The 17,082-nt window shown below is 43.0% G+C and overlaps 1 protein-coding gene across 4 annotated transcripts in view; it reads left to right on the forward strand.

Annotated features, from left to right (window-relative positions):
• The window catches only part of LOC126101567 (PDZ and LIM domain protein 3), a 384,428-nt gene that overhangs the window by 33,806 nt on the left and 333,540 nt on the right, over positions 1–17,082 (forward strand). For all 4 annotated transcript variants that reach the window (XM_049912213.1, XM_049912214.1, XM_049912215.1 and 1 more), the window contains exon 2: positions 1,904–2,052. In XM_049912213.1, coding sequence (XP_049768170.1) covers positions 1,904–2,052 — 149 coding nt within the window. The remainder of the gene's footprint in view (positions 1–1,903; positions 2,053–17,082) is intronic.

The following is a 17,082-nucleotide window of genomic DNA, read 5'->3' on the forward strand; positions in this document are numbered from 1 at the left end:
TGTAACTACCACAAAGTGTCACGTGTTAATGCTAGCATTTAAAAAATGTAATTATTGGTAATTTATGCAATCAGTACTACAATCGTATAAAGTCTGATAATAGTAATTATCTTACAAAAATAATATACTTTCCTGACCGAAACACAATCAAACCGTTTCGTTTTTACCCCCTCGGGAGTAATTACGTCCGAGTTGGGAACCAGTGTTCTACGCTCTGTGCTGTGAGGCGGGAGGGGCAGCAGTCACGTTACCGCTCAAAGCAAAGCTGCGCCTCATACCTACCGTGTAAGTTTGGAATGACATTCAAAATCTGCAGAGCTCTTATGGAAAAACCTTAACCGAAACCGTAGCGACGTCACTTTTGAAGTCAATATACACTCCTGGAAATTGAAATAAGAACACCGTGAATTCATTGTCCCAGGAAGGGGAAACTTTATTGACACATTCCTGAGGTCAGATACATCACATGATCACACTGACAGAACCACAGGCACATAGACACAGGCAACAGAGCATGCACAATGTCGGCACTAGTACAGTGTATATCCACCTTTCGCAGCAATGCAGGCTGCTATTCTCCCATGGAGACGATCGTAGAGATGCTGGATGTAGTCCTGTGGAACGGCTTGCCATGCCATTTCCACCTGGCACCTCAGTTGGACCAGCGTTCGTGCTGGACGTGCAGACCGCGTGAGACGACGCTTCATCCAGTCCCAAACATGCTCAATGGGGGACAGATCCGGAGATCTTGCTGGCCAGGGTAGTTGACTTACACCTTCTAGAGCACGTTGGGTGGCACGGGATACATGCGGACGTGCATTGTCCTGTTGCAACAGCAAGTTCCCTTGCCGGTCTAGGAATGGTAGAACGATGGGTTCGATGACGGTTTGGATGTACCGTGCACTATTCAGTGTCCCCTCGACGATCACCAGTGGTGTACGGCCAGTGTAGGAGATCGCTCCCCACACCATGATGCCGGGTGTTGGCCCTGTGTGCCTCGGTCGTATGCAGTCCTGATTGTGGCGCTCACCTGCACGGCGCCAAACACGCATACGACCATCATTGGCACCAAGACAGAAGCGACTCTCATCGCCGAAGACGACACGTCTCCATTCGTCCCTCCTTTCACGCCTGTCGCGACACCACTGGAGGCGGGCTGCACGATGTTGGGGCGTGAGCGGAAGACGGCCTAACGGTGTGCGGGACCGTAGCCCAGCTTCATGGAGACGGTTGCGAATGGTCCTCGCCGATACCCCAGGAGCAACAGTGTCCCTAATTTGCTGGGAAGTGGCGGTGCGGTCCCCTACGGCACTGCGTAGGATCCTACGGTCTTGGCGTGCATCCGTGCGTCGCTGCGGTCCGGTCCCAGGTCGACGGGCACGTGCACCTTCCGCCGACCACTGGCGACAACATCGATGTACTGTGGAGACCTCACGCCCCACGTGTTGAGCAATTCGGCGGTACGTCTACCCGGCCTCCCGCATGCCCACTATACGCCCTCGCTCAAAGTCCGTCAACTGCACATACGGTTCACGTCCACGCTGTCGCGGCATGCTACCAGTGTTAAAGACTGCGATGGAGCTCCGTATGCCACGGCAAACTGGCTGACACTGACGGCGGCGGTGGACAAATGCTGCGCAGCTAGCGCCATTCGACGGCCAACACCGCGGTTCCTGGTGTGTCCGCTGTGCCGTGCGTGTGATCATTGCTTGTACAGCCCTCTCGCAATGTCCGGAGCAAGTATGGTGGGTCTGACACACCGGTGTCAATGTGTTCTTTTTTCCATTTCCAGGAGTGTAATTTTGTTGACGCCAAAATTCTGTTTTGCATAGCTGAAAGCTCACTCCATATTCAATGGCGTGTAGGACTGCTGACACAGGTGTGCGTGTGTTGCGTGTTGCAGGCGCAGCCAGGGTCGCCTGCGGACGGGCGTCTGAAGCGCGGGGACACGATCACCAAGATAGCAGAGTACGATGCGCGGGATCTCCGCCACCAAGACGCGCAGTCGCTCTTCCAGAACGCCGGCAACTCCATCTCCATCGTCGTCCAGCGGTGAGTAGCCGCTCCTATGATTTACCCAATACAACACACAAAGAACGTCACGAAGTAGCCCCAGAAGAATGTAACAAAGTCAATGCGAAAGGAAGCTGGAGCTGCCTGCTGTATTACCGGTAAATCAGTTTAGTAAGGAATGGTTGCAAAACACGGAAACGAATATTTTACAGAAGAATGGAAAATGTGATAGAAGCCGACCTCGACGAAAATCAGTTGGGGTTCTTAAGAACCATAGGAAAACATAAGGCAATATACACTGTCCGTCCAAAATGTTTCGAGACTGATTTTATTACTGGCGCACCAACATCGACGCAGTAATTACGGTGGCAGCTACAACTAACAACTGTAAACAACAGATATGCAGTCGATCAGTCTGTTGTGAGCAGTGTTAAGTTGTGGGCTTCCGATCGAAATATGCCAACATTGTGTCACAAATCTAAATGGAGCAACATCTTTAGATCAAGTGTTCATGACATTTTTCCAGATTGTTTTGCAGAACCAAAATTATGTACGAAGTTTGTCCCGCACAACTTGACTTCCGAACAAAAACAATACCGCATGTGCGTCTGCCGCGAACTGGTTGAAATACAAAACGTGCAAAATTCTTTTCTGAAGGGAGCCATCTCGGTTGACGAGGCTTGATATTATCAGTACGAACCTTCCACAAAACCACAAACTGTAGATTTTCGCTTGGAGCCTCAGCGCCTTTACGGCATAACAGACATTGAAACCAATGTGACGCGCTAGTTGAACAACATCCCAAAGAAGGACTTGTGTGACAGTTTCACTTGGTTGTTCGAACGTTCTGCGCTTTTACCAACCGAGTTTCTAAAAGTCTGGACTGACGGGCTACACCACTGACATTATGAAGATGGCAGGGATAAAATACAGGGAGCTAAATCTTATTTAGAACTTGTACTGAAACCACACTGCGGTTATAGGAGCCGAAGGGCATGAATCGACCGCTGTGATCGATAATGGAAAACACTTGGTTGTAGCCCATCATCGATTTTCTTCAATTTGTACGAGGGTTGGACATTTAATAGTGGCAACTATTTATTTACAGCTCGTACAAAATAAATACGTGTTTCAAAGTTTTACTGACCTTCAAAGTAGTCATCAGCATTGTGTATAGCCCGTTGCCAGCGATGTCGAAGTCGTAGGATACTCTTAACAGTGCCAGTTGTGTTGACAATTCTATTGTCCGACGAATTTTGTAGCAGTTCTGAAGCGAATGCCTTGAAGTGTTTCCTTCAGTTTAGAAATCGAGTTGGACTCACGAGGGATCAAGTCAGGGGACTGCAGTAGGCGATATAGCACTTATCAGCCGAATCAGTCAAACAAATCAGTATCAGCTTGCACTGTACGTGCTTGAGCATTGTCGTGCAAAATGATGGTCAGGTCCTGCAGAAAGTGTCATCACTTCTGTCTCTATGCTGTTCATTTTTGGAATACAACCTAACGACGAGCTTAGAGACAAAAGTGGTGGCACTTTCTGCAGGACCTGACCACCATTTTGCAGGACAATGCTCAAGCACGTTTAGTGCAAGCTGTTACTGATTTGTTTGACTGATCTTGCTGCTAAGTGCTATACCACCTACTGCACTCCTCTGACTTAAGCCCTCGTTAGTTCAATTCGATTTCTTAACTGAAGGAAACACTTCACGGCATTCACTTCAGAACTGCTACAAATTCGTCGGGCAATAGACGGCACCGCTCGAATTGTCAACACAACTAGCACTGCTAAGAGTATCCTACGACTTCCACATCGCTGGCAACGGGCTATACGCAATGCTGGTGACTACTTTGAAGGTCAGTAAAACTTTGAAACACGTATCTATTTTGTACGAGCTGTAAATAAATAGTTGCCACTATTAAAGTTCGCCGGCCGTCGTGGCCAAGCGGTTCTAGGCGCTTCAGTCTGGAACCGCGCGACCTCTACGGTCGCAGGTTCGAATCCTGCCTCGGGCATGGATGTGTGTGATGTCCTTAGGTTAGTTAGGTTTAAGTAGTTCTAAGTTCCAGAGGACTGGTGACCTCAGATGTCAAGTCCCTTAGTGCTCAGAGCCATTTGAACTGCTAAAGTTCTAACTCTCGTACAATGAGCAAGCAGTAAATAAACCGAACCAGATATTTGGAAAGGGAATTAAAGTTCAGATAGAAGAGCGTAAAACTTGGAGCTTTGCTAATTGCATTATAATTCTGCTAGAAATTGCAAAGAACTTAGATCATCAGTCGAACGAAACTGCTACCCCCATGAAAAGAGGTCATAAGAAGAACATCAAGAGAAATGAAGCAAAGATATAGAATGTAGTTGAATTAAATCAGGCTGTGCTGAGGGAATTAAGAAATTAGTCGGTGAGTTTTTTTTTGGGAGGGGGGGGGTAGGGGGGAGGAAATTAACTTATGACAGACGAAGTAGGTATGATGGATAACGCAGAATAGTGGTAGCAAGAAAATTCTTTCTTGGAAAGTGAAATTCGTTAAGGTCGAATATAAATTTTAAGTGTTAGATATTTTGACCTGAAGATATTTGTCTGGAGTGTAATGAGCTTCTCGAATAACTAATGAGAAATAAATCTCGGGTGAACAGCCTGGTATGAGTGTGCATAGGACACCCGAGATTTATTTCGTCAAAAATACGCCTGGAGAAATTGAAAAATCGCAACTAATGAGAAGGTACAGAATAGAAATGGGATCGCATACTGACTACAAAAAGGGATCAGTTAATAGGACACATCCTGAGACATGAATATGTTGTCAATTTGGTAATGGATGAAAGTGTGGAGGGTAAAACTTGTAGAGGGATACCGAGACGTGACTGCACTAAGCGGGTTTAAATGTATGTTGGTTGCAGTACTTTCGCACAGCTGAAGACGCTTCTGCAGAATAGGCTATTTTGGAGAGCTGCATCAAACGAATCTTCGGACAGCAACTGTGAAGTCTTTTCATTGCGGTTCCTCCTTTCAGTCGTCGCTCTAATTCTGTTATTTCAGATAATCGTTAGAGAAGTAGAATTTCTACTAACATCTCAGGAAAAACATAGGAAAGGTATGTGGAACTGATGATATGTCTGTATGATTCTCTACATTCTATTGTGAAATAACTTCATTCCATTGCAGAAACAGATTATTGTAGTCAGCTGGAGCGACAAATGGTAGCAGTACACTGACAAAACCTACTTTTTGTTACTAACTGAGGAGAGGCCCGACAGATGTTACAAACAGCTTCTTTATTAACATGCAAAAACTGGTGGTTCCAGTAGGGATGACAAGAAATTAACTATGCCTCTTCAGATATTCCAACTAAGTATTGTTATAAGGTATAGGCTCCAGCTAAGTCCCGGGAGCCAGTACTAAACCGGGAACTCTTGCCTACTGCAAAGCCTAACTTCTCGGTGGGACGCAGTCTTCTCCGATGGCACGTCGACGAGCGTCTAAGTGGCGGACTGCAAGCGGTCGGCGCATGACTCGGCTACCTCTTACTGACGGGAACTGTCCCAGATGTTTTTTTTTTATTTTCATTCTTATTTCAATACCCCACAAAGGCGGTGGGATGGCAGTGGATAAAAACCGCTCTTCAGCCAAAGATTATATAAACTGTATTTAAAAGATGGTTAAAAGCTGACAATAAGAGACGATTTTGAAAAAAAAAACATATTGGTGGACGATATTTACAAGTATCGCATAAAAACAAGTGAGAATAAATTAGTTTTTTGTGAACTATACATAGATGGTGGTTTCTAAAACTCATCTTACGATTTTATTTTACTGTTAAAATATAGTCGCTGATGAATGTGAATGATGGCATGGAATAATGGTGATGCTAAATGATACCTGAAAAACCTGTCATGATGAAGATGTGATGATAAATATGACCTTGGAACCCTGTAGAAACGCAAGGAGCGACTAGAAGTCAGCAGGGCTTATGAAAGGGGGAGGAGAAAATTGAAGGAAGGTGTGAGGTGGAGCGTTGTGATTAGGGTTGGAAAGGTGGGTATATTCCGAGACGGGTTTCATTGTTGTGGAGTTTCATTGTTGTTGAGTGGGAGGTGGTTAAAATTCATGCGGGAGAGGATGGATAAGGCATGCAAGTGCATGAAAGGTACAGTATGGATGTAGTGGCGCAGCAAGGTACCCGTGTTGGTGACTACTTTGCTGGGACAGAGTTTTGCGATTACTGTATCGAAACTGTAGGTGCTTTAGGAGGACAAGAAGCTGTGGGAAATGCATGAGCTGTTACAAGATGCGACTTGGGGAAGGTAGGAGAATGTTGAAGGCGAGGAAGAGTGCATGGGACTTGTAGGATTTAGCCGAAGCAGAGACGCAGGAAACGTCGGCTTAGAAAGGTTGTAGACCCCAGGTGCAGCCTGTAGTAGCTTTAGTCGGTTTCGGGCTTTGTGTTCAACGGCAAGGAGATGTGTGCTCCTTGTTAATTTTCGGCTGAGGGTTAGTCTTAAATACTTTACTTTGTTAGTCAGAGGGATGATTTGTTTGTAGGTGGGGAGATGGGAATCTGGACGACGGAGCCGCCGAGTTGTGGGACCGAAGTTTGTGGCTTGGCTTTTCTGTGGATTTACTTGAAGATCCCTCGTATTACACCCCTCGAATAGGAGATTCAAGTGGCGTTGGAGGGAGGCATGGGAGAGTTGAAAGGTGTGTTGTGAGGCTAGGTAGACGGTGTCCTCAGGATATTGCAGGACTATGTGGGGGGCTGCGGTGTGGGAATGTCTGCAGTATACAGGATGTAAAAGAGGAGTGATAGGATGGAGCCTTCAGTCACACCTGCAGTGGGGTGAAAGATGCGGGAGCAGGCGTGGCTGATAGTGACATATTTAGGTCGGTGTTGAAGAAAGGATGCTATAAGGCCGACATAGTTAACTGAGAGTGCAACGATTTGTAGTCTGAAGATCAGAATGCCTTACCTGGTCGAAGACTTTTTGGATATCAGGGGAGACAAATAGGCCAGACTTCCGTTTATTCAGATAATGGAAGATTAGGTGGGTAAGATAAAGAAGTTGGTCGTCGATGGAATAATTGGGACGAAAGCCACGTTGGATACTGGGAATGGATAGCTGAGTTGGAATCTGCTGATGGATTTGTTGGGTAATAATGGTTTCAAAGATATTGCTGGAAACTGACGTGAGGCTGATTCATCGATATGACGATGTGAGGGTGATTTATCAGGTTTCAGGAAAAGTAGGACTTTGGACGTTTTCCACGGCTCTGGATAATAGCCTGTGTAAACAGTGGTATTGTCAAGGACGGCAGTGGTTTCGTGAAAGGCTCTTGGACAATCTTTCAGATGGTGGTCGGTAATTGTATCGTGACCAGGCACAGTGTTTCGATTTTTAGCGAGTGCTTGTGTAATGTCGTCTGCTGTTAAGGTGTGTTTAGTCCTGTTCGTGAAGCGCTGTGGAAGTACTTGAATTTTCATGCGAGGGGTGAGGTAGTTGTGTTGGTATCTTCATACACATAGGAGCCTACGTATACTCAAAGCTGAGAGCATGTGGGATGTTGAATGTGTATTCCAGGTAGAATGTATAGTCGTTGGTTTTGGTGAGGTTGTCGGGAAGTAGTCTGTTGTTATGCAGGATGAGATAGATGGGTGTAGGGTAGTTTCCAGGGAGTCTATGGAATGGTTTCCAATACTTTGTAGAGTCTATATGTGTTTCGTTTAGTGATGCTTGTCACGTGTCACATCCGGCGCCGTTTGGCTTATAGCTAACTGCAAACGTATTGCTGCAGCTGTCGGTGGCGTGTGAAGGAATACTCTGTATGTGCGACAGGATTCCTGGACGAGGTCAAGAGCACATAGAGAGAGAGCATGGCGGTCGTAGTAGAGCGTTTGGAGTGGACTGTGGTGGGAAATTGCGTCCGAGACAGTGTGTTGGGGGAAATCAGCCCCACTTTGGAGCCGCTAGGATTTTGAATTTAGAATGAGGACTTACGATTATGGTATGAATTTGGGCGCGGAATGCGTATCTGTCAGCACTGTAATAATCCTGGATGTGCAGGGGTGAGTGATTAGAAGTGGTGCAAGTTGGGTATGGTACACAGAATGAGGTCTGGAAAGGATAGGTAGGTGGTCACTCTTTTTTGGATCGAGGACTTCTACTTTGGTGCGTCTCAAGAGGTTACGGGAGACAATAATGGTATCGGAGGTAATGACCACGTCAGGACAGGTGTTGACAGGGATTTTTATATCGTGGCCATTGAGTATGTTGATAAACTGACACCAACGCCATGTTTCTTCGACAGTGCGGGAGTGAAGGTTAAGGTTGTCTGTGATTATGTATGTTTTAAGGATATGGACTACATGGGAAATCTTAGGGAATGGTATGGTTAGGGTGGTGTAGATAGCACCCAGGGTTAATGTGAGTTTTGGGAGAAAGATGGCGAGGATGGGATGCTCAGTTGAATCATTTAGGAGCGGTTGGGGAGTAGAAGGGATATTTCGGAGATGGGCGAGGGCTACTGTGTCATGGGCAGTAGGTTTGAGATTATCAGTGCGACGTAGGGTGTAAGGAGACATGGGGTATGGAATGGTGGGATTGGAGAAAGATTTCATTGAGGAGGAGGGCATGGATTTCGTGTTGTTGGAGACTATGGATAGTAAGATATTTATTGCGGCGGAGGGAACGTATATTTTAGTAAAGGACATTGTATGTCTGCTGCGCAATTTTCAGAAAGCAAAGAGGACTTTGATGGGCCGGTTACACTAGTGTGTCGAGACGACGGAAAATGAAATGGGCTTGATTTAGGGAATATGTGGCGTAGGTGTTGAAATGGAAGATGGCGCCTGTGGCGAGGGTTATTTGTTGGAGGATGTGGGTTCTTTCAAAAGGATGTATGTTTTAAAGGATTAATGTTACGAACGAATTATAGCGTCAATAGTGGGTGAAGGACGAAGGGAGTTGTTTGTGTGGTCTATCAACTGTGCGTAAAGGGATGGTGAGCTTAGGCATTTGGAGAGAGGGTTTGGATTTGCATTTGTCGGAGTAGATGGGATGAGGTTGGTCACAGATGTTATAGGTAGGTGGCGAGTTTAGATTCGGGCATTATTTGTGAAGGTGGTTCTGCAGTTGTCTCTAGGTCGGGTTAAATAGTCTCTCTTCAGGCAGAGACGTGCTGCTGCCTAATCGGCCATGACTGGATGGAGGTGTGATTCTGTGGTGCGATCAGCGGCCTTTTGCTGATGCCTGGCGTCGCACCCGCTGGTCCGTAGGTCTAGGTGCGCCTCCTGGCGGTGTGGGCTTCTGTCTGATGATCCCGCGAGGCTGCTACGGAGCGCGCGAGCATCGCCTACTGTGACCCACGCATCGTAATTGTCGTGAGAGTTGCGGCTGTTACCTCTGATCACCACAGAAATTTGCGTATTAAATATGGTCGACGGGCAGAAGGACACAATAATAATAATCTCTGTTGATCCATTCTGGATAAGGGACAGCGGCCCGTCAAATATTACCAAGAAAAACCGCCAAAACAGTCGTATATTTGGAGAAGTTATTTGATTTAGACAACCGATTTCGGCGTCTCAATAATGCCAACTTCAGGCCCCAGTGCACACCGTGTACAATCAATCAAATATATCGATACTTGCATACCTTGAGCCCTCAGTAACTGAATTCTGTGAATTAGTTTTTGAAGTTTTGTTAAGTTTTCAAAGCTCTAGTTATGCAAGTATTGACATAACAAGAATGTCTATACATGGAGTGCACAGGGGGCTGAAGATGACATTATTGAGATGCTGAAACTGGTTGCCTAAATAAAATAATTTCTCAAAATTACGGCAGTTTTGGCGGCTTTCCTTGGTAAATAATAATAATAGGCTTATACCGCTGATGGCATTCTGTTGTGGAATTAGAGAACACGTTTTATACTAACTTATTCTTTTGTTCTCCAAGAAAGGTGTTTTTGGAGTTTGCAGTTACTTATTCTGAAATACTAAATTTTTAAAGTAAAATTAAATGAAGTTACTGCTTAAATAAATGACTGGCTTAACTTAAACTTTGTTGTGTAAAAATGACTTTTAGTAACATCAGTGTAACGTAATGCAAAATTTAGAAAAGGACGAACAATTTACTTTTGATTATTGAAATATTGAAGTGGATTTACTTTAAGCAAAAGAGCAACTGGAGAACGAAATAAACAAAGATGTTTATACTATCTGATCAAAAATGTCCGGACAGTTCTCTGTAATTCCGGAACTGACAGATATATGTAACGATAAGCGAGCCTCCCAGTATAAAGGGGAGCGGAGGGATACAGAAGTAGTAATAGCTGAATGGATCGGTAGGGAGAGCTCAGTGACCGAACGTGCATGGATATCACTTGACTAATATGTCAATTAGAACATTTCATTTTGTAGCCTCCCCCTTCCTAATCGGCCTACAGGACTGCGATACAACTGACCGTGATCGCATATGCCTAATGAAATCTTATAGCGAGTAAGGCGATCGTTACCGAAGGAAAATAACGCCGGTTAGTTGGAGGAAAGTGTGCGACAGACTCTTCTGAAGAAAGAATCTATTCTAAACTTATGCTACATACTAATGATAATTTTGAAATTGGTGGAATATAGAGCAACCGCTCACGAACTCCACAGGGGAGAAAGAGGGTACCGCGTAGTATTTACCACAAAATTTACAGATAATACAAAGAAAACACTGATTAGCTAAAAAGGGGATTATTAAACGGTCAAAAAATGATTCAAATGGCTCTGAGCACTATGGGACTTAACTTCTGAGGTCATCAGTCCCCTAGAACTTAGAACTACTTAAACCTAACTAACCTAAGGACTTCACACACATCCATGCCCGAGGCAGGATTCGAACCTGCGACCGTAGCGGTCGCGCGGTTACAGACTGTAGCGCCAAGAACCGCTCGGCCACTCCGGCCGGCTTTAAACGGTCACCAGCCCACTAGGACAATGAATCTGTGAGTCTGCAGAATATTAAGGAAGGTAATGGCAAAGAAGTTGAAGCAAATAATCACTGGCGTGGCAACAGAAGGTTGTCACACTTTTCCACAGCACAACAGTTCACGAGAAAATATATCAATCAGACAGCTCTGAATTTGCAGTTACTTATTCTGAAATACTGAATTTTTAAAGAAAAATTAAATGAAGTTACTGCTTAAATTAATGACTGGCTTAACTTAAACTTTGTTATGTAAAAATTACTTTTAGTAACATCAGTGTAACGTAATGCAAAATTTAGAAAAGGGCGAGCAATTTACTTTTGATTATTGAAAGATTGAAGTGGACTTACTTTAAGCAAAAGAGCAACTGATTTTACTTTTAAAACAACAATAATGAAATACTGTACATACCAAGCCAGCAGAAGTCACTCGCTAAGCTAAATACAGAATAAATGAAATTGCGCACTCGTAAAGTTGTGCTGTATCTTTAGTTGTTAGTATTGACAGTGAAATTTACTTTCAGTAGCCTGTGTTATGCAGTACAAGAATGAACAGTTACTGAGGCAGAAAAGTTAGACTAAAACTTGGGCTTTAGCAAACACACAAAACTGGAAGTAAATAGTTAATCAGTTTTCATATTCTTAAGATACTCGGCGATTGCATCGAAAGGAAAAGGGATCCAGCTTGGTAATAATGTCTGAGGACAATGACAACACCGGTGCCCTACAAGTTTTAACTATTGCAGATTATTATTCAGGTTAGCCGGGTAATGCCTACTGAAGTTTATGATTTTTCACTTAACGGTCTCTCTGCTCGCAACGCGACAGAAACTCTCCATATGCAAAGATAAACAACGGGACAGCTACTGCCATTTTGTCGTTACTATCGATACATTGAAATAAAGTTCCCTTGGCTATTACCCAGCAATTTACAATATTTTCATTATAATTACAATCAATTACAAAAAGTCAGAAATAAATACACTATTACATCGGTTACGTATTAAATATAGTTTCTGTGATATAACTTACATATTCAGAATCAGAAGTACAAGTTATCAACGGATATTAAATGGCGAAAACTTTTTAACGGTACAGAAGGTATTTTACCTGTATTTTCGGTGTTACAAGTTCTTCCAAGGCTCTCCAAGTAAACTGTTAGTGATATGCTTGCGAAGTGCAAACGCGAAGGAACAACCGTAGCTAAATCGAGACGAAACAGACGTCACGTATTTACGGACAGGGACCGTCCAGCGTTGCTGACAGTGGCTGTAAAAATTCGCAATAAATCGGCAGAAGGAATCACGCGTAAGTTCCCAAGTGCTACCAGCAGTCTAGGTAGTACAATAACTGTGCGTAGGGAGTTAAAAAGAATGTTGTACCTCATGAGGCAAACATTACTGTTACCATTGCTAAGCGACGCCTGAGGTAGTATAAAGAGCGATGCCCGTTGATAGTGGATGACTGGAAACGAGAAATCTGAAGTGAAATATTACGCTACACCTTGTTGCAGTCCGACGGAATTCTTTGAGTTAGGTAAATACCTGGAGAACGTTACGTGCTATCATCTGTAGTGCCAACAGAAGCACGGAGGAGGTGGCTGTTTTTCGTGGTGAGGTTGTGGTTTTGCGCTTAAGAAAAAAGGTTGAAGAAACAGTGGTACCACAGGTAGTCTACATAACACACCGCAAGGTGGCTTGCGGAATACAGAAATAGATGAATATCATAAGACAGCACATAGCCTCAGCTTACACACTGCCTTGTTGACAATCTCTGTCATGGCTCTGTGGTATCGACGTCATATCTTAATGACACCATTTGTTCTTAACTATTGGTGTCGCTACTTGTGTGAACCAGACATATTTTTCCGCCCTTGGGTTGACCAGTGAGCATCTTTTGTTATCCCATGACCATCCCAGTGGTCCAGCACGTGCTGGCTGTACCCCATACAGATGCAGGTGGTGTCATCGCTGACAGAGAACCGCTAGACCACAGATGCACTGAGACTGCCGAGTTGTGGTCCGTGGCCAATCTAGTATTTGTGAGTACCGCGTGATAGATCTTGGTCTCGCATAGTTATCTTCAGTCATTTTGGGCGTAGTAGAAATCGTGTTCTTATGGAATACTAAAGCCAGTTTCTTCAGTAATGTTTTAATCAGTCAAGCATTAAAACAAAACTGTAACCCTGATAGTATTTTTAAATGTGAAGAGAAAATAAGGGAAGGTCAGCCTACCTTCTGAGCGAGAGTAATATCAAAGTAAAAAAGCTTAAAGAATTCCTTCAGCTAGCTTTGGCAAACCACTTACCAAAAATCACAAGCAAACGCGATTTTACTTCCATATTAAAAAAGAACTCCCGCATTACTAAGAAACTATTATTCCACAACATTTTTTCGCTGTTGAACATTACACTCACATTGTTTTACAGGCTATCACAATCAATCGACACATTGGTTGCGGACGAGGAGATTGCGACGCGCCAAGAAATGCCGCGTAGGAGATCTGACACAAAAGAAGCAATGGTGATGAATACAATTGTGTGCTTCCTATGTATATTAGCGATAGTTGCCTTCAAAGTTGAATTCATATGTGTTTTTCTACTACTGAAAACAGTTATGAAAGTAATTTTTCGCACGACTGCGCAGGTGTTCCGCTGTTTTCCTTGTATATGTATATAATGTGTCATGAAACCATATAATTTTGTAGGTACTTTCAGCGGAATATGCGGATACTGGTTGCAAAATGTGTTGTGTCATGCACAATGCGGCAGTTTCCACGTATCTAAGTGTTTATGACGTCATGTATCGTGAACTACGTGTGGAACAACGCTACACTTTTCTACTTGCGTTTAGCAGCATAGGTGGATACTGCCTGTGAAATTTATTGGGAATACAGGTAGTAGTACAGTAATAATACACTTAAACGTCACGCATGATGCAGGGGTTTTCATGCACCTTATTGTTTATGACGTATCTCCTGAACTATGATAGGCAGGTGGATCTTATGCCTCCCCCCCCCCCGCCACAGCGCTTGTTGGCTGACGGTAAGGGTTATGTGTACCAAGTTTGGTTGAAATCGATCAAGTGGCTTAGTAGAACATGTGGAAGACACACACACACACACACACACACACACACACACACACACACACAGCAACAACGAACTAATGAGAATAGTAATAGTAATGAAAAGTCCATGTTCTTAGACAGAGTTTAGCTCATTCGATGGATTCCTTAAAATATTACAGTAATTGCTAGGATAGCCTTCCCACACCTCTTTGATAAGTGTGAACGTATAACGTAAAAGAATGATTGTTATTTTGACACTCGAGAATAACATCCCAGTGGAATGAGAAAAGTCAGCGAATATTCTCCGTAAACTAGGCTTTAGATTCATACAGTTTAGTAATTCATTTTTCATTAATTATGGAAACTATGTTACTGTTGGAATCTCTGTTTTGTTGACTATCCAGTTTTCTAGTGACACAAATCGAAACAGATCCTGTTCCCCACTTAAAATTCTTGTCTTGGGTTGCGCAATGGACTTGTGTAAAGCTGACGTTACCATCCGACTCCAGCCCTATCAGTCGACATGTATTAAGCAGAAACATGCCTCAAATCTTCGTTCACAATTCTGACTTTTAAGTTTTCCATCGTTTTTCTCAATCATTATGCGAATTCCGATGTAGGTCAATAGGTACAAGGATAAGTCTTTCCTTTATTGTTGACTAGCTTCCTTGAACATAATTCGAAGTCGATGGCACGCCATTCCTTAATCTTCCTTCTTTCTTGAGTAAACAATGTTTGAAGGTGAAGTATTTCTTTCTTAGAATACTTCCAAAACGTCACAAGTAGGTGTAATTAAACTTTGTCTATTGGAACAAATAAACTTGGAACACAAACAGCGTGCTGTTTCTGATGCAGTACAACAAAAGAAAATAAACTTCCTCCAGAAATTCTCCTTAGTAATGTGAAGCAAAAGTTCGACACAAACAATTGATGTTCACCGAAACGAAAATAGTCTTGAGACTGTAGATTACGTTCTCTTGGCCAGTCTTCAAAACAGAGCACGTATTCAGTGTTCTATTTGCACGAGCATCACGACTTGACCATATAGCAGGTGAACTAAATAGAAACCTAGTCCCAACAGGGAATCATTAGTCCCAACAGGGAATCATATAGCGCTCGTAGAAAAAAGTGTTCCGAGACTGTTACCTGAAATGTTCCTCCATGATACTGACAAGAGGGAGATTGAGTTAATAATTAAATCACTAAAGACCAAGATCTCTCATGGATATGACGGGGTATCTAGCAGAATACTGAAGTATTGTTCCATGTATGTTAGCCCAGTACTTAGCCATATCTGTAACTTTTCCTTTAGGAGTGGTCGGTTTCCTGACCGATTAAAGTACTCGGTAGTAAAGCCACTTTATAAAAAGGGAGACAGGGATAATGTTGGCAATTATAGACCTATTTCTATGCCATCGGTGTTTGCTAAAGTTATCGAGAGGGTTGTATATACAAGGTTACTGGAGCATTTAAATGCACATAATTTACTGTCAAATGTACAGTTTGGTTTTAGAAATGGCTTAACAACTGAAAATGCTACAGTCTCTTTTCACTGTGAGGTTTTGGACGGATTAAATAAAAGGTTGCGAACTTTAGGTGTTTTCTTTGCTTTAACGAAGGCTTTTGACTGTGTTGACCACAAAATATTACTGCAGAAGTTGGACCATTATGGAGTAGGGGAGTAGCTTACAATTGGTTCGCCTCTTACTTTAAGAACAGAAATCAGAAGGTAATTCTCCCCAATATTGAGAGTGGTAGTGATGTTCAGTCCCAATGGGGCACTGTTAAATGGGGCGTTGCCCAAGGGTTGGTGGTGGGGCCACTGCTGTTTCTTATTTATATAAATGATATGCTTTCTAGTATTACAGGTGATTCAAAAATATTTCTGTTTGCTGATGACACCAGCTTGATAGTGAAGGATCTTGTGTGTAATATTGAAACATTATCAAATAATGTATTTCATGAAATAAGTTCGTGGCTTGTGGAAAATAATTTAATGCTAAATCACAGTAAGACTCAGTTTTTACAGCTTCTAACTCACAATTCAACAAGAACTGATATTTTGATCAGACAGAATGGGCATATTATAAGCGAGACGGAACAGTTCAAGTTTCTAGGCGTTCGGATAGATAGTAAGCTGTTGTGGAAAGCCCATGTTCAAGATCTTGTTCAGAAACTAAATGCCGCTTTATTTACCATTAGAACAGTATCTTAAATAAGTGACATTTCAACACGAAAAGTAGTCTACTTCGCATATTCTCATACGCTTATGTCATATGGTATTATTTTGTGGGGTAATTCTTCTGATTCAAAAAGGGTATTTTTGGCTCAAAAACGGGCTGTTCGAGCTATGTGTGGTGTAAGTTCGAAAACCTCTTGTCGAGCCCTATTCAATAGTCTGGGAATTTTGACATTGCCCTCACAGTATATATTTTCTTTAATGTTGTTTGCTGTTAGCAATATTAGCTTATTCCCAAGAGTTAGCAGCTTTCACTCAGTTAATACTAGGCAGAAATCAAATCTGCATGTGGAATGCACTTCCTTGACTCTTGTGCAGAAAGAAGTGCAGTATTCTGCTGCATCCATTTTCAATAAGCTACCACAAGAACTCAAAAATATTAGCAGTAGCCCAAACACTTTTAAGTCTAAACTGAAGAGTTTCCTCATGGCTCACTGCTATTCTGTCGAGGAGCTCCTGGAAGAGCTAAAAAATTAAGCAAATTCCAGTGTTACATTGTTGATTTTCTTTATTTAAACTTACAACTTGTCGCCTTAATATGTTTTTTATATTCCATTTTATCTGTTTCTACAATCTACAACTGAATATGTTTCTATATTTAATTTTATCTGTTTCTACAATCGTGTTATAATTTCATGTATTGACTCGTTCCATGACCATGGTGACTTCTCCTTAATGTGGTCCCACGGAACAATAAATAAATAAACAAAGGCTCGGAGCATAAGTCGCAGGAACGCTGCCGTCAGGGTGGCGAAGGCGACGTCCGATCCTAGGCAGTGTCCAAATGGTGATGGAACATC

The sequence above is a fragment of the Schistocerca cancellata genome, chromosome 9 (assembly GCF_023864275.1).
Source record: "Schistocerca cancellata isolate TAMUIC-IGC-003103 chromosome 9, iqSchCanc2.1, whole genome shotgun sequence".
NCBI classification, from domain to species: domain Eukaryota; kingdom Metazoa; phylum Arthropoda; class Insecta; order Orthoptera; family Acrididae; genus Schistocerca; species Schistocerca cancellata.